At 39.9% G+C, this 18,308-nt stretch overlaps 1 protein-coding gene across 3 annotated transcripts in view; it reads right to left on the bottom strand.

The window, feature by feature from the left end:
• Nucleotides 1–1,297: 1,297 nt before the first annotated feature.
• The window catches only part of CIITA (class II major histocompatibility complex transactivator), a 28,079-nt gene continuing 11,068 nt past the window's right edge, over nt 1,298–18,308 (bottom strand). For all 3 annotated transcript variants that reach the window (XM_071571228.1, XM_071571227.1, XM_071571229.1), the window contains 14 exons: nt 16,717–16,866; nt 15,425–15,535; nt 15,240–15,296; nt 13,104–13,169; nt 10,947–12,654; nt 10,657–10,830; nt 9,805–9,876; nt 8,512–8,592; nt 7,392–7,484; nt 6,974–7,057; nt 6,126–6,209; nt 5,558–5,641; nt 4,703–4,795; nt 1,298–3,393 (listed from right to left, as the gene is read on the bottom strand). In XM_071571228.1, coding sequence (XP_071427329.1) covers nt 4,723–4,795; nt 5,558–5,641; nt 6,126–6,209; nt 6,974–7,057; nt 7,392–7,484; nt 8,512–8,592; nt 9,805–9,876; nt 10,657–10,830; nt 10,947–12,654; nt 13,104–13,169; nt 15,240–15,296; nt 15,425–15,535; nt 16,717–16,866 — 2,837 coding nt within the window. In that variant the 3' untranslated portion in view covers nt 1,298–3,393; nt 4,703–4,722. The remainder of the gene's footprint in view (nt 3,394–4,702; nt 4,796–5,557; nt 5,642–6,125; nt 6,210–6,973; nt 7,058–7,391; nt 7,485–8,511; nt 8,593–9,804; nt 9,877–10,656; nt 10,831–10,946; nt 12,655–13,103; nt 13,170–15,239; nt 15,297–15,424; nt 15,536–16,716; nt 16,867–18,308) is intronic.

Below are 18,308 nucleotides of genomic sequence, written 5' to 3'. Positions count from 1 at the left end.
AGAAATTTGTGTATCAAATTTTTTTCCTGATATTCCCAGTGTGTTGCATTTAAATGGCATTTTTTGGCTCCTAGGCAGAGCTAGTTCCCACAATTTGTGTTCCCCAAATACAATCTTCAGCCTCTCCTGCAAGAGGGGAAGCACTGGCATCGAGCCAAGTAGCTTTTCTACAAGATGTGTTTCATTAGATGCAGTTTGGGACCTTAAAACACTGACAAGTGCTTTGTTCCATATAATCCCTGGCTGGCAATTCAGGAATGAAGTCACATAGGGCAAATATTCTAATATGTAAAGATGCATTTAGGGAACTAAATCCCCGTTTATGTACCTACAGAAAGAAAAAACCAACTTTAAAAATGAGTCTGTGTTCATGTGCCCATTTGGTACCAATACAAGAAAGGTTGAATTTTGCTGCTGAAAGGGGCATTCCTGCTGCCTGTATATCAGAAATTGATACTGTTCAGAGATGTCTCCTCTGGTTTTTCAGGGCCACATGTATGCCATTTTAAGAACATGGTTCAGTTTGTCATTGTTGGCACTCACTGCAGTATCTAGGAGTTTGTAATAATTTCTCTGCAGTGGGTTCATGCCACACAGTGCACAGATAAAGCAATACAAATTCCACTAAGTAATTTTGGAGATTCTGCACTTTAGATAAGGATTTCTGATTTCTCAGAACAGCTCATCTTCATACACTTAAAAGGTTGGGAGAGTGTCACAGAGTAACATCATAACACAATCCTTGACATTTAAACAAGGCTCTTTGACAACAAAAAGAGAGTGGCATAAAGAGAGCAGCATTTTTCTTCTCTTAAAAGTATAACACAGGTTTGATCATAACAGCATCTGTCAGGGTAGCCAGTGAATTCAGTCTCTATACATGAGGCGCTCATTTGACAAAAGCATTTGGAAGGAGCTTTGTGCCACAAAAATGCCCAGACTTTGAACTGTGATTAATTTTAGAACTTTTAACTGCAAAGATTTAGAAAGGATGAAAAAACCTTTTTGCCTGTGTTAGCAGACAGCCTCAGTCAGCCCTTTTGCATCTTCTGATCCTGAACTTAGAGTCTGTCAGTTGGCATTGCAAGACCCAATTGCTTGTTAGGAAAGAATTATTTCTCCATTTCCAGGCCACTGAACTGCTAAGTGCCAGCAGGACCAGCCTGTCTCCCTCACACACAGTGCTTCCCATTAACCTGCAACGTAAAGCCCTGAGCCTGTCATGGCAGAAGCCAGCAGTGGTTTCACAGTGTTTCCAAGAGAAAAATCAAAATAATTTTTAACAGGTACTACAAGGTATTGTAAAACGTAACATATATTTTTATTAATACTTTATAAAAGATGTATAAAGACAACTAAAATATGGTCTCACAATTTACAGTCTGTACATTATAAACATACATCTCTCATAACTCATAGAAAGAGAACAGCAGTACACCCAAGGTGATTTTATCAGTCCAGACAGGGTCCTGTAACATTCATCTGCCTGAGTAATATTTAGCACATTCTCAGATTCAGTCACAGTAAAGTGCAGCTGCAGAATACATGCCTAAAGGGGCACTTGTCATGCAAAGCTTAGTTAAGGGAAGCCAAGACAAGGGTTCACCATAGATGTGCATAGCTGTAGCACTGCAGGCTGTTGGGAATATCACACAAGATTTGGCTCAAACTACCTTCCATTCAAGCAGCTCAAAGAGAGGGGTATAAATGAGACCTTTTATCTGTGACTCTGGCTAGAGAGAAGAACCATACAGATAGTTAAGAAAAACCCCACATTCTAATTACAATCATATTCTCCATTGAGTTTTTCCACCTTACTCTCTCTTCCTTCATGTGCAATGTTTTATTCCTTGCTCTAAGAAACAATAAACAGACCTTCCTCCCTTCTTTCTTTGATTTGTCCTGCTCTCAAGATTCTGCAGGCTCTGAAACATTAGCAGGGGAGTACAACTTGCTGGAAAGAACATAAAGATTGTGGGTTTGAACTGTTTATATTGGGGACTTTTTAAAGACCAAGTAACAGCGTATTTGAGAGGTTAGTTGAGAGATTCCAGTTTGCAGAGGTCCTTGGGTCAGTATTGTCAGTGCTTCAGTGCTATTGTCAGCAGAAGAGATTTCAAAGAGGTTGTTGAACTAACCCTGAGCTAACTGTGAAGTACACTTCCCTTCACAATTTGTAGCATATCAAACATTTCTAGCTTTTTCCATCCTTTTTCATAGTTCTGTCTCAGACTGTATCTGACAGGAAGCCAGAACTCTAGTCCTGACCTGACAGTTGTCTCTGTACACTTATAAGTTCTCTCCGTGTTCACAGGGCAGAAATAAAAAAAAGAGACAATTGGTTTGCTGTTGCAGTCAGCAGGATGAGTGTCTGGCCCACTTGTGACTGAGACCAGCAGCATAGACATGATAATGCTTTGCAATGTGTTTTTGCCTGTGATTGCCTAGTTTTTCATAACTGTACCAGAACACCACATAAACCACACACAGTAGTGATATCACTGTCAAGTATAAAATTGATGCTTGTAAACATTTATACTGCCAGCTGCATTTAAGAAGTTAAATCTCAATCCAGGTATATGAATTTAAAGTTCTCATTTGAGACATAAAAACCTTCAAAGACTGTGACTTTGAGGATTTTTGTGCAGTAAACTGAAGGTATTTGTCTATATTTGGATCTCTGTGATGTCAGAAAAATCCTTTGTATTTTTTCTGTTTTAATTCCTTTCTTCTCATTACTTCTTTTTTCACCCCCCCCCCCAATTTTTTAAGGATTCTGTATCAAGAAAGTGATAGAACATATCTTTCTGTCCCTTAATACAGCACTGATGATAAGCATCAAACAGCATTTCTAGATTCTCGTGGATAATCTTACAATATCACAACATTTTCTAGGACTGTCCATTCTTTTTGATGCTCCATACCCTAATGCTTCAAATCAGCCCATACAGAGAGGTGAAATCTGTAACACTGGGGTTTGAAAGCCCCAAATCAACAGACCAAATGTGATCACAGTTACCACTGGCGTCATGAAACATTCAGATTTGATCTGTCACTGCTTCAGACGGTGCAGATTCAGCAGCTTTCAGTCTGCTCTTTGATGAGTCGATGATGGAATTTTACACCATCCGTGTCCTGGGTGTTCCTGGTGTCCTTTAATGGTGATCACAGTATCCAGCTGCTCTTTTCATCTTTGAAACTGCATGTTGCTTAACTCTTCTTCACTTCAGTAGAAATACAACTGGACCTTTGAAAATTTGAACTCTATAATTTACCATGTTTAAGCATCACTTAGAGACTTAAATGTGACCTTTTTTACAACTAACATGAAAATCTGCCACCGATTCATAAAGCAGCAAGAAGATGATGAAGCACAGAGGATCTTTAAGATGCCTGTGAAATCATGAAAACAGAATATTACATGTATGCCCATCAGCCTAATCACCATTAAGATTACCAAAATCAGGTATTTGGTGAGCTCTGTAAACAGACAACACTGACTGGGAGATGCTGCATGTTTCAAGGTTGGAAGATGGGACCCAAAATTCCTGCCATTACTTCTCCTCAGTTAATGCAGGTTTCCTCATGGTGTTCATATCCCTGATATCTTCTTTCCCAAGTACAGTCATTCAACAAGACAGAGAGTTAGTTTGCTGCTGCTTTATAAAGCCAGCCTGTAAAGCTGCTGTGGCACCTGAGTCTTCCACAACCTGCAGCCTGGTCAGTGGCATATGTACAGCCCAGTGTGCACCTGGTGATTGGTGTCCTGAGAGCAGGAGTCATGCAAAACTGGTTGCATGGTTTGGGGAGCCACTGGCAACTGCAGCCATTGCCAGGCCCTTTCAAAGCACAGGTCATGCAGCTGGTGATGGCACTGCAGTGTGTTTGCTTGTCATCTGAAAGAAAGCTGAAGGGTCTCTGGTATCCAGCTTGACTCTGGCATGTCATTCTTCACTGAGATCATTGCACTGATGCATCCTGCATATTTTTTTTAAGAGCAAGCAGAAGCACATGGCAGAAAACTGGGAACAGAAATCCTACACAAAACCCTAACTTCCCCTGCTGGCTGCAGCTCCTTCAGTCCAGGAGCATCAAGGTAGTCAGATCCTGGTGATCACCAGCAAACTTATTAAATTATTAACAATGTGATTATTTCAAGGATCCTTGAAACTGTGCAGGCAGAATCAAAGAAGTAAAGTGGCTACCAGTGGCTGAACCACACAACGAAGCTGGAACAAGGAACGTAGGAACCAGTGGTTTGTTCTGAGGACAGTTTAAGTACAGCTTCATACAAGCAGCTGTTGAGGATTTGTATTAAAGAGAGGAAAAGTGAAAGGACTTAACACAAAACAGTCTCTGAGGAGTACAGAACTCATGTATTAAATATGAGAGCTTTAGTTTTGCGCAACAGAAGAGAGAAGGTAAGCAGGGCAGCTGCCAGTCACTGAACTGGGCTGAACTGGGAGCTCTAGGTCAAGTCCATTTTTCTTAATGTAGCACTTGCAGTCTGGTAGAGCAGGTGCCAGGGACATGGGGAATGCAAGGTGAGTGTGGGGAAAGGGGCCCTGATGTGACATTGGTCTGTGCCACTCTAGGGCACACACACAAGGATGCTGTTCATGGGCTGCTTCCAGTGAGCCCAAAATCAACAGCTCCCACAGAAACAAACCTTGTTGTCTTAGGGAGCCAGCATTTCTGTTACCTTTATGGGATCCTCTGAAGCTACACGCTGATCCTAGAGTCCAGCTGCTGAAGGTATTCAAGAACTCCATGGGGAATGGTGGGATTCCACATCCTGTGAGGGCAAATTCAGAAAGCAAAGAGATTTTAAGAAGTGTAATTTACTTCACAGTGCTTTTGATGTGTTTGGTATGTTTGTGGCTTTTTTGTTGTTGTTGCTGTTGTTTGTTATTGCTGTTGTATTTGTCAGATTTATGAGGCACAAAGAAAGACTTCACCTGTTTGTCGATTATTATTGGTTTGTTTTTTGTTTGTTTTGTTTTGGCACTATTTTTTTTTCTAAGTTGCCTTTTCCTTTGCATATCATGCCATAAAAGTATTTAAGCTATGTAACAAAGGAAAATGTATTTTGATTTAGAAAAAAGCAGCTCTGTCCTCCATAGCCTGACTCTGGTTACAGGACACACTACAGTCCTGTCTCTGTAACTGTTTTTTAACTTTCCATCAAGCTCCCTTCCTCTGAATGTGTGTTGAGATCTATAGTCTATTGAGCTCTAATGGTGGCTGCCCATTGTTTGTCCTCCAAACACAAGTCCTGCAGCACAGAGTAGGTTGGGTTCTCCAGGAGGGCAGAAGATTAACAAAGGGAGGCTCAATGTAGACCCTGCTTAAGGCAGGATGAGCTTGCCTGGGACTGGGGGACTAATGCAATTGAACCCAGAGACAACCTTTTAACATCACTGTGGCTGCTTTGGTATTTTGAGCATGACTTCATTTGTGTCTCATAAATCTGACAATACAGAGCACAGCTTTAGCATGATTTCTAACCCATTTTTACAGAGTGAAGGTACAGCAAACAGCCTATCAAGAGACTTACAGCAAGTTCTTTATATGGGGACATTTTCGAAGGCTGTTGGTCAGCTGCTGGGCTCCAATACCAGTTATTTTGTTGTACTGAACACTGAGGAATAAAAACAACTTTGTTAATCCAGATCACATCATGTAGTGGTGTAAACAATTCAAAATCAAAAATACTATTAGGCTAATCTGCAGATGGGGAAAGAAAGAAAAAATAAAAGAACAAACACAAAATAGATTCTTGATTCAAAAAGCCTGTAATAATATACTCAAAAGGTCAAATGGGAACATCACTATGTTAGTTCATCCCAGGAATTCCTTCTTCTTTGCACCTGAGGTCCTTCTCCAACTCCCCCATGACCCTCCCATCTTAACACCAATATTTTTGTTTTTATGGTGAACTGCTATTTAATCTTTTCTAGTCACTGACTGTTTGGGCTCTACATGAGCACATTTTCCCTGCTAAATGTCTCTGAAATTTTCTTCTTCAATTTCTGCATCTTCTAAAGCCAAGCATGGGTCATTTGAATTTTTAGTCTCCAAGGAAGAAAGCTTTCCTGGGTCCTCTCAAAAGATTTCATACTCACTCTAGCACTCTTAAAGATGTCATTGCAGGAAGAGCTTTTGCCAGATTTTCTGCTCCAAAGTCACAGATGTTGTTATTGTACAAACTGCAGAAATCCAAACCAGTATAGTAAAAAGTGAATAAGGTATAATGTAAACAGACTATATATTAGATCAAGGGGTTTCAAATGTGATTAGTACATTTTAACTTTCAACTTATGCTTATGTGCAGTTAAAGTGTAAAACACAGCTTCATATCTTCTGTATCAAGTAGGACAAATGGCCATATCCTTGTGCAGCTTCTGCAAAAAGAGGTCTAGATTCTATCATTCTATGAATAATAAGAACATTCCTGTCTACGCTAAATCGAATTAAAAATCTGCAAAAATATGAAGCTCAAAGATTTGAGGCACAGCATTCAAAAAATTTCCACATCACCAAATTATTTCAGACTTGCACTCCAGGGATTCTTGCATTCCCTGCTCCATCCAGGTCTATGCCAGGTATATTAATGCAGTGGGATGGGCCGTTGTTCCCATGTCAACAAACACACACCTGGCTCAGGGCTCAGCAACCCCCACATAGAATTGCAGTAGATGATGGTCCTGGATGCACAGTGGTACCAGGAATTATTCATAAGTGAGTATTATGGACTGGGTTTAAAAATCAGTACAGTCCATGTCACATTCCCAAGGTATCCTTCTGGATGTCTGTGCTGGGTCACGCTTTTTCTCCTCTTCTTTCTTATTCAAGAATAAAGTCAAAATCTTGGTTGCTGCACAGTGTACATGTTTGTTCCATGTTCAGTAATTTCTGACAGAAACAGCGAAGTTTGTTGTATAAAACAACCCAACCAGATACAACTGCTTACCTCAGTACTTTTAAGGAAGACAAGGAAGGAAGAGCTGCCGCGAGGTTCTCCGCACCCACGTCTGTTATTTTATTCTGTGATAAACTACAGTAAGTGAGATCACTTTGTTAGTTGAGCTCATTTATTCTAATTTATTACAATGTGGGGAAAATTAATTTTACATTTTAAAAAAATAGAATTTGGACAGTCTGTTTAGATCAAACACAGAGAAAAAAGGCCCTTGAAGGGCAGTGAGGAATTGCCATAGGATTAGCCTATTTCTCCAGTGAATCTACAGATTAATTATCTGCATAGACTCATTGGTCTTCCATGCCCATGGGGTACTTGTGCCCATAATTGTTAACACACCGTCCCTTAAGGCTCTAGGTTTAAATTATTTCTTTTCAAAATTCCCCAGAGGTGTTAACCTTGCACTTACTTTAATGTTTCCAGTGATGTCAGGTTTGGAAAGACTTCAGATAGACTCTTTGCTCCTTCATCTCCTATGCCATTTTCACTCAGAGCGTCAAGGCTGGGTGACGACAGAGAGAGAATTAGCTCCCCTTTTAATCTAAATTTTTGTGGTTTATTCACCTCAGAGACCTCTCTATCTATCTTGAAAAGCTGCTTCTCTGCAGTAGCCTCAATCAGCATGAAGCATCACAAAAATTACAGCTTTTCTAGTAAGCAGCTTTCTGCTGCCCAAATTTATAGCCTCAGAAATTTTTTTAATAGTTGAATGGCTTGACCCATTTCCTTTGATATGCAATATTATTAAAATGGTTATGAAATAGTTATGTTCCAGCTAAGCTGCAATGAGATTTCCTAGGCACACAGAAATACAGAACTGACAAATCCAGCAGGGGTTGTAAGTCCCTGCCCAAACAGCTCCTTCTCCAGAGAGGGAGTATTAGAAATGAAGTTTTTCTTCATATCTAGTCACAATTTTAGATACTGGATCCCCCTCTAATCTGACAGATAATGCTGGGATATATTGGACTCATTTCAGTTTTAAAGCTTCATTGCTTTCCCAAAATATCACAAAAAGGCCAGAAACAATACAGACAAATGGCCAATGGGCTGAGCCAGTAAGGCCAAAAGCCGTCTCAAAACCCAGTGGCAGAATGTTGACTATTGCTGGTACAATTGTTTCAGTGTAAAGAAGTTCAAAATTAAGAGGCAATTGGTTTGTCAGGAATAAGGGCACGTTCTGGAGCTCCAGTGAAGAATCAATGACCTGGCAGTGTGGAGCAGGGCTGTGGCAGGAACAGGGGAGCACCCAGTGGGGCTGGACCCAACCTTTTCCACAAGCTTTTAACACCCAGAAACACCCAGAAAGGTGACTGAGGGTACTGAATGAACCACCACCAGTTGTCCCAAGAGACAATGGAGAGCTTCTGGTCAGCTCTCATAGTCTCAGGATGTTTCTGCTGTTCAGTTTGTTCATCAAAGTGAGGAGTCTTATTGGCAAATAAAGTGTTTCTTGGGTACAAGAGCTCCCCCTTCATCAAGGGCTGCAGAGGAGCAGTGGGAGAAAGCTGATCTGTAGCAGAACTCACTCTAAATGCTGAAGTGATGGAAATGCCGCAAGAATTTTCACGAGTTTTAGCAGTCCCTGGGGGCCACACGTTGGACCCAGCCTGGAAGAAAATACAGACATGCAGCTGTTTTATCACATGCTCACAAACAGGACAACTTAAGAACTTTTAAGTTGTTTCCCTGCTGCTCACACTCCTCAGGAGCAGCCATTCCCTACCACCTGCCGCAGGGAATTCTGCTGTGAAGCCTCCAGATGAGGAGCACACAGGTTAAGGACAGGCAGGACAGGGCTGCTTGCACAGAGTCAGTGGCACATGTATTTGTCACTGATTTGTTCCTTTTTGTAAAACTCATCTTACTTATTTTAAATTCCTGTATTTCTCTTCCTTCTCTATTTTCCCCCAAATTATTGGCAATTCAGACTAACTGAAAATCAGCATTTTACTGCAGCTTAAAGTATAAATTGTACTTTGATAGGCAGGCTCCAAGCATTTGTCCCTTAGATCCTAAGCTCCTATTATTTGGGGTTTCCTTGGTATCAGAAAAAGTTTAATTAAAAGAATTAAAATTTTAAACAGAATTGAAATAAAGAGAAATAACAAGAGGACAGGAGAAGAGAAAGCAGCATAAAATCAGAAGTGAGGCCAAGCATAACAGTCCTAGGTTGGGTTAGATCTGAAAAGCAGGAAACAGATTAAAAACTGCTGAGAGTTCTCCATTGCACTGCTGCAATTTCTGCCCAAACTAATTCACAGCCTATGACAGGATATTTTAAGCAATAGAATAGCTGCTTAAAGTTTGAGGGAAAAAAGAACTGTTACTAAAACTTCATTTTTAAAGTAAGTGTTTCCAAGTCAACCTTCCTTTTTCCAGGAAAAGGTGTTAAACCATTTATTTGGGAGCCATTCTCTGACATAATTCTCTCATGGCCTAGGCTCTGATACAGTAGAAGATGATATCAGAAGACTCAGATAGAAAAGTTGAGAATTTCTGGGGAAAAAAGTATTTCCCAGGCAGCTGGATAACAGTCAAGATATTTTTCACCGTGTGGCACAAGATCTACACGCAACGGTAAGGAGTTCACTTGTACTAAAATCAAAGAAAATTGGGAGAATTCTGTTGACCTGTATCACTGCAGGAGAAATGATGCTTTCTGAATTTTGGCCAATTTAATAAATCTAGCCTAGAAAACCAAAATAGGTTTACATAATGCTTTACCATAAACTAACTACACATCAGCTCAAGGACTGCAGCCAATATCCATGACTTCTTAATTGGAGTTGTATCAATCAGCAGAGAGGCACAGCACTTACGCAAATTCGAGTTTTCTGAGGTTTCTGATGGCAGGAATTTCATAGCTGGTGCAATCAGATGCATCTTGGGCACTAAATAAATCACAGTGGAACCAGAGCATGATAAATATTTTAGCAACCAAAACAGCGCTGTAAGAATAATTTGTTAGCAAACTTTTACAGGAAATAAACCACTGCTGCATTAACTGATGAACCAGGAAAATTCAGAATAAATTCTGCTCCAACCTTTCTTCAGTTGCATAATTTCAGTCTGATAAGTGCCTTTCATAGTGCAGTTGTTTGCTCTTTTTCCAATAAAGATTAAAAATACATTTTTCTCTATCAACTATTTTCTGTCAGACATGAAACTCTTGTGTATATTTTAATCAAAATATTCTGCACATCTTAAAATGGAAGCAATAACTTAAAAAACAAACCAAAACTTTTATTTCTGTGTCCTTTTAATTGCAGGCAACCCCCTAGCCTCAATATGAGCTAAAAGACTGACTCAGGCCATGTGTGACTAGTGTAAATCAGGCTTTCATTTATGGTCCAGGTGCTATGGAGGAAAGAATCAGCCCAAGTTATGTAACTGAAAGCAGCTGGATGATGGCATACTTGGAGATTAATATGAAATCTGAATACAAACATGACAGCTGGCTTTTTTATTGGCAGTTTTGATAAATATTCTGCATGGTGTTGTCATTGCTCCTCCCTGCCATGACAGCCTGAGATGATACCAGATCTTGCACTTCCTGAGTTACTTCTTCTTTGTACAGAAAGAGAATTTCTTTGTCCAGCACTGTCAGTGAAACCCCAATTTCTGAAATTGCTAGTACAAGAGTATTGATTTCCAAGCATAAATGAGCCTACCAATTCACCATCTTCTCTTGTATCTCTACAAGGTCGCAGAGGTCACTGATGTCCTTCATTGTCTTTGCCTTAAAGGGATTAAGAACAAATTTCTCTGCAGTTTCTTTCAGCAGTTCGTAGTCTTTTGCCTGTTCTAAAGATTTCCAGAGCCTGACTGTGTCACTGAGGGAGACCCTGTGAAGTGACAAAACATGTAAAACCAACAGATGTGACAGCTGTTGCTGCACAAAGGAGTCATCTACATCATGCAGTGCTATGAGCGATGCTACTACGTACAGAGAGTGACCAACCTGAACGATGCCACGTTCGTCAGGCTCACCAGATCTTTCAGCCCTTGCATGTCAATGCCACTGTTCCGCAAATCCAAGGAAAACTTCTTTTTTGACCTTTTTAAAATAGAGTGCAGTACATGGACATCAGGTGGTGTAAGAGGTATGTCCAGAAAAGACAAGTCTGGCTTGAGTCTTAAGGCCACGTGCTGTAGGAGATAATTGCTTTGTGTTTCATAAATACAACATAAAAGCTCCAGCAACCTCTCTGGACAGAGGTTATTAATCTGCAGCCTTCTAATGTATTTCAGGAGTTTTTTCTGCTTCTTCATTGGTTGTATTCCATCCTGATTTGAAAGGGAGCAGAAGTAGGGATCATCCTGGAGAAACAACAATCCAGCCAAAAATCGAGGCACTAAATCTAACCAGTCATAAGGCTTTTTCTTTTTGGATGGAAAAGAGAGGTACTTTGTTACACTTTTGTCCCTGAGCTCTTCTGCTAACAAAAGATGAAGTGCACACAAGAAATTCTGAATGACAAAATCAGAGAACATGCTCCCAAATTCCTCTTCTTCACTATCCAAATGTCTGGGGAATGCAAATGGCAGGAAAAATCTATATTTCAGAGCAAACTCTTTAACTTCCTTAGAAGGAAGAAGGTCACTTTTCATGGCACTTTGGTGCTTTTCTCCAAGACACCAGGCTACCCGGGCTAGGGTAGTGAGACTCTCTTGATCTTGTGTGGTTGTAACATCTGTTTGCATAGGTATTATCTTCTGCTGAAAAAATTTCAGGAAGACTTCAGTAAGAGTTAAAGGAAGGCTTTCCTCTCCCATTTCAAGCACTGTCTCACAGAGGAAACAAACAAATCTACACATAACAGGGCTGTAACAATGACTGAACAAGTACTCATGCTCTCTGATTAATTTCAGTGCACTGTCACAGCAGGGTAATCCTTCCAAGTATTTGCTTATGTACAGTTCTCTCTGCTGAGGGGAAAATCCTACTATTTCAATAGTCTTATCCACTCTGGACACGTACTGGTTCACCTTGTCTTTTGGTCTTGCTGTAAATAATAAAGTACAACCATTGAGTATCTTTTTTTGGATGAGTCCTGAAAGCAGCTCCTTTATACTGCACAAATCATTTCCAGGCTGGCTGGCTGAGCAGCGAGGAAAGTTCTCGTGATCATGAAATCCTTTAAAACCATCAAAAACCAGAAGGACTTTAGCAGGATTTTGCAATATATACTCAAATATCTCATTGCTTCCCTCTTGAGGCTTTACAAAAAACTCCAGAAGCAGTTCCTTCAGGCTGTATTGTTTCTCAGGCAAGCTTATTTGCTTGCAGTCAAACCAAAATACAAATTCAAACTCAGAAAACTCTCCATTGGACCAGTCCTGGCAGATCTTCTGAACAAGAATGCTTTTGCCCATTCCTGCTTTTCCCAGCACCACAATCACTTTAGTCTCTAAGCCTTTATGTCGTGGGATTTGAAATATTTGGCTCCTATTAATTGCTACCTTTTCCTTCTCTTGCAGACTGCAAGTTACCAGCTCCTTTTCCATTGATTTTGCACTATTCCTCCCAGTTCTGGTTTCAGTTTGGCTTTGAACAAGTGTCCCGTCGATAAACAGGTGATCCAGAGCTACCTCCCGCTCCATGCTCACAAACTTGCAGGTGTCTCGGAAATAATCCTTAAGTGATGTACGGAAAGTTTCCACCAGCTCTACAGGAATAAAAGGTACACACAAATTGAGGAAATTGGTCCACAAACTACAACATCACTTTATGGTAGTTTAATGACTATGGTAATATGGTGAAAATACATCCATTCCCATAAAGCCTGTAGTCTGGATTTATCCCAAGCAACTGCAGGTTAGAAGTGCAGGCACAACAGACAGTTTTGGATCTATGAATTGAGTAATTTTGGAGCTCTCTACACAGATGACAAGACCAGCTAGCACACTGAGCTGCTAGGTAGGTACTACAGCCAGGGATCTAAGGGTCTGCAGGTCTAACATCTTGAAAGAAGGAATTGTGCTCAGACCCTCAGAACAGCTCCACAAATTGCTGAATGACAATTCCTACAATAAGTAGCTTTTCTGTATGCAGAGAGACACAGAATCTTTTTCCAAAAAATACCATAAGGTTTAAGTTCAAGAGTTCTAAACTCACCTGCTGTTTTTAAAGTTTCTTGAGAAGGAATTATGGAATCTTGAACTTCTTCAAACATTTCTAAATCTGGAGAAAGACAATATACTTGAAGAAGACACCTAGACAGTCATTGATTCAGCTTTACTAATTTTAACAGTAAGACTAAATCAAAATTTTAAGTTCATTGCAACATATATCCAGAGGAAAAGATATTTTGTTTATTTAGCAAGGAAAAAGAAAGAAGTCCTCGCACCAGGAGGACTCAGCTGAGGTGCAGTTGCAGGCACTGTGGCACCAAACGAGCTGACAGCTGTTCCAACAGTTGCTTGAAGTAGATCTATCATTACAAGGTGACATCCACTGCTCTTTTCGAATGTAAGTGTTTTGCATAAATTCACATTCACACATGGTGCTTCTTTATGTCTTCAAAAGTAATAGCTTCCTTTTGTTATTCTACACCTTGTAACCAAGCACTGAGGATGAAAGTCACAAAGTGACTGTTGTAACAGAATTTACCCATTGCTTTTCCTGACAAAGTCCTGTTGCTGTCCAATTTTCTTTCTTTTTGCCTGTTTGCTTTGAAACTACTGCAGAATTTTGCACATGGGTCAGATGAGCAGTGCCTACTCTACACAAAGAAATTGGGAAGTTTTCAGAGAGAGCATATTTTTACAGGCTGGTAATGACAGAGTATCAGTTCTGACAAAACTCTTGGTAGGCAAAGCTTTGCAGATGCAAGGCAGAATTTAAATTGACAGAGAATGTAACAAACCCAACCTCATAGTCATGTAACCACGCTCAGCAGAGAAGTGCAAAATTACACCCAACTCAAAACAGGATAATCTCCCTAAATTTGTACAAATGCATTTCATACCATATCATCATCTTCTTCACCTTGATGTAGAATGTGTTTTAAAAAAAATACAAGTCTTAGAGATTCAGAGACCTGGAAATTAATTCCTATTCTACATACCAGCAACCTTTGGAATGGTTTAAGTTCAGATTTGCTTCTAGCAGGGAAGCACCACAGACTTCTAAAAAGCAAGTCCTTTTTTCAGTGAAAGAATATATTTGATACAAAGATAGCTCTCCTCCTTGTAGAAGGAAACCTGACCTAAGATATTAAATAAAGAAGGGTTGTGCCTGTTTTCAGGCAAGTGTCTGCTTTTTGTTTAATATTTATTTTATTAAATAAGAAAACAGAATTGAAAAACAAAAAAAAAGCTGTAATGAGATATTTAGACTAGAAACTGGTCAAATCAGTCAGGAGTGAATAATTTTTTAAAAAGAAAAAGACACTCACTGGCATCCTATGTATTAATTTTTCTGCTGCGTTTGGAATTCTGAGGCTTGCAACATACAGAGGTTGTGCTGCTGTAAATCAGTTGGAATTATCAGCGTTGCGTATTCACATAAGTAGTATATATAATTTACAAATACTTCCCCAAGCCTAGGGGTATTTGCCTCTTATTCCCCACTTCACGCTATTGCTTCTGTGGCGTTTGAAGCCACCAGAGGGCAACAGAACGCCTGTAATTGGGCTGCAGGGACCAGCAGCAAACTGACAGCAAACCCGGGCTTCCAACAGCTCTCAGAGAGCGGGAAGAAAAGTGGCTCAGGAAAAATTTGCCACCACAGGTGAGGTTATATCCTGAGCAAGGCTCTGATTGTTTTTAGACCTCTCTGTACATTAGGCTTCTGTGTTCTGCAGTTAAAATTTAAGTCATCATTGTGTTGGTTCTGGGCTCCCCACAAGCTGCCTGCAGTTTGGCCACCAGCATCAACCAGCTGAGCTCTCAGGCCATGCCAGACCAGAACACCTTCCACCTTCTGGTGGGACTCAAGCACACTGGGCATTGCATTGTTATAACTGGACCACACTTATTCCAGAAACTGGACCTCATAACAAACACAGTGGATTGGCTGCTAAAGTACAGCTGAACCTGTAGCTCTACAACCCCTTATCTGCACTTTATTTTGGACTAGACTAAGCAGCCAGTGACCAATACAAAGAAGGAAATGCCATCAATTTTTATTTTCCACAATAAGGTCAATATGAGTAAAGCTTGGAGGGAGGATTGGCTTTGAGTATAAGCAATGTAGTCCCTCTCCCAATGCAAAGTGCTGTACATATACAAAAATCAATTTTCTACTTACCACATAAACTGACTGGAAGACCTGGAGTTATGAATGTTTCCATGGAAGAAGGGAGCACTGGCAAGACATAAATGATAGTTTTCAGCATATCACAGCTATCAATAAATGAACTTACTACTTTGCTGCAGCAGTGATTTTTCAAAACTTTATGCCTATTTATGTGGAGGAAAGGCTATTGCTCTTACCTGGATATATTATAAAATCAGATGTACCATTTTCAAGAACAAGTATCTGCTGAGGAGGATCTGAAAAGCCTGGATTCTCTTGGCACCCTGCAGTCAAAGTTTCTGGAGATCCTGGAAAGAGTGCAGAATAATTACTCCTCTGTTTTTAAAGGTTCCTATTTTCTAAAGGTTTCTAAGAGGGAAAATGCTTTCTAAAAGCTACTTATCCTTTCTGGCAGCTTCTAGGCAAATATTTCCTGTGGAGAATTCATGGGATCACATGAGGCCCATGGAACCCATTAGAAAAAACACTCTTAAAAGGTATAATAAATGTGAAGTACAAGGGATTACCCAGCTTTTAGTGACCACTGTTTTTCAGTAGTCTGAAGGGAAATTCTACTAAGACAAGGAAAAGTTCTTAAGGCAATGTCTGTATATGTATAGACAGAGATCCAGAAGAGAGAAAATGTGGGCATAGTATCTGCATTAATGTTACCATCCTTTGCATTACATCCTCCCCATATAACTGCACACCATGCAGGTTGTACCAGCAGCTAGCAAGCATCCTCCTTTCCAACCCACCTGAGAAATTTTTTTTGATGATTCAATGCTTGCAATTCAATCAGCCATAGCTCTGAGTTTCTGTAAGTGGGACAGAATTTCTTCTGCTAGTTTATGCTGCTTCAGCTAGCATCAGATAATTCAAGACTTCCAACTTAAATACTGCTTTTGTTTCCTTTCCAGCATAGATTTAACAATGAAAGGTGTTGAACTGTGTCTTTGTCATTAGCACTTCATGGCAAACCACGAGCACCCTCTGCTACACAGCATGACCAAGGCCAGGTGGCTACACAGCCCATCACTTTGATTACTACTCAGTTTTATGAACTAAACTACAACCCAGATTTTGCTCTACTGTTCCAAATGTAATTATCCCTCAATCCTTTATAAACCTCTGAGTGAAAAAGAAATTGGAACTAAATTAAAGTTTGTTTGTGAAAAGTTCTGTGACTTCCTATTCTTAAAAAAAGTAAGTAATTACTTAGATAAGCATGTAGTAAATAACTGTTCTCTTATAACCTGCACCAATTAAATGAAAGATTCATTATATTTCATTAAGGGCAATGCCCTTTTTATTTCCCTTGAATATTTTTCATTCTTTTAGTGAGTGTGACACTTCTAAGTGCTTCATGGAAACAGATTCCCTGCTTGGTTTTCCTCCCATTGTTCATGGTCAAGATTTATAGGAGAGTTTTCCCTTTGTATAAATCAATCTGTGTGCAGGTGCACACCTATAGCTGTGCTGTACCTACCAGGAATTAGGAAACTTCTTTCCAACCCATGGGCAGCAGGAACAGAAAAGGACATGTGCTGGTTAGTCAGTGAGGTGCAGCTCATTGGAAGGCTGTTAAAAGGCAGAGCTAAGAAATTGCCATTCCCTGCAGGCACTGCAGGGACTTCCACTTGAAAAGAAAAAAGAAAAAGGAAAGGAAAAAGTTATCTCATTGCTAGAAGTTAAGGGAACCAAAGAAAAGATCACAGCAGAGATCATAAGCCACCTGATTCTAATCAGTTTTGATATTCCAACAGCAAGAACAACTCATAATAGATTTTTGAAATATACTCAGCTCTCAGAATCTAAAATGTATTTTTGAAATACTACAGTGAATTTTAAAAGATGTATCTTGTCTGCAGCAGTTTTTTATCTTCCAACAATAGGACAAAAATGGGGAAAGAGACTTGTGCATTGCACAATTTCATAAGCTTATGGCAAGTTTCTTATAAATCAAGGCACACTTGCTAATTTGAATTAGTCTGTTAGATTCCTTGGTTTTGCCACACCCTTATTCTCAGAGTTGGTTTTGCTTTTTCCTTCCCTCTCCTGTCCAGAAGCAAAAAGTAAGTCTGCATTTCATCACTTTCTGTGATCTGATGTTTTTATCAGGAGCTACAAACCTGAGTGGGTTTTTTGCCACCATGGATTACACTGTGTCTGCAATGCAAACATTTTAGCCTGGACTGTGTTTACATTGTATTATTCTGTTAAAGAATCTTTCCTCTTTACTGAGGTATACAAAGAGACTTTAAAAAGCGTTTTTCAGCTCATGTATAAATCAGTGTGATAAATTCCCCTAAAATTTCCTACCCAAAGACGATTGCATTGCTATGGTCAGATGAGAACAGGTACTGTTGTAGCTGTCAAAACAGTTGGGGAACATAAACTCTAATTTCATTCAATTCCTTTGAAAGAATCTCATCCTTTGCTTGCCATTCTGAGCTTTAGTACACATTATTCTCTTTACTGTAGGTAGTCCTACACTTCTGATGCACTTACCTTTGCAGGATCCCACCGTGACACTCATTCCTGATAGGTTAAATAAATTTCTCATTTTGTCAAGTAGCCCATCTTTTTGTCAATTAGATTTTTTGTGCCTGGTACTTTTGCTGTCTTATGTATATATCCCTTCCTCAGCACCTTCATTGGGTCAGGGAAAGTAGAGAGACCAATAATATTCTGAGGACTTCCAGAAAAAGGAGAGGTGCAGCTGTACAAAGCATCTGTTAGCTCTGTGCTGATACTGTTGGCTGGAATGCCAGTTCTGTAGGGTGAGGCATTTGGAAGTGATGTGTCATTTCCTTGTTGAAAACTCTTGTTTTTACTGGGGCATAAACCACAGGCTTTTGAAAGTGCCTAATCTGTAAAGGAACTTAAGCAGACAGAAGGCAATACTCCTTGAATGGTAACAGGTGCCAGGAACTTCACCTGTGTCTAAATAACTTCAATCAGCAGGTACCCTTTCAGTAGAAACTCTGTCTTTCCAGAACTAGCAAATGTATTTTTTCACAGCTCATTCTCCTTTCCCACTCCCTCAGAACTCTACAGAAACACTGGAAAATCAGCTTG

Source organism: Pithys albifrons, chromosome 16 (genome assembly GCF_047495875.1).
Source record: "Pithys albifrons albifrons isolate INPA30051 chromosome 16, PitAlb_v1, whole genome shotgun sequence".
In the NCBI taxonomy this organism is placed as follows: Eukaryota; Metazoa; Chordata; class Aves; order Passeriformes; family Thamnophilidae; genus Pithys; species Pithys albifrons.
The sequence above is the reverse complement of the archived record's forward strand: the minus strand, read 5'-3'. Positions and strand labels throughout refer to the sequence as shown.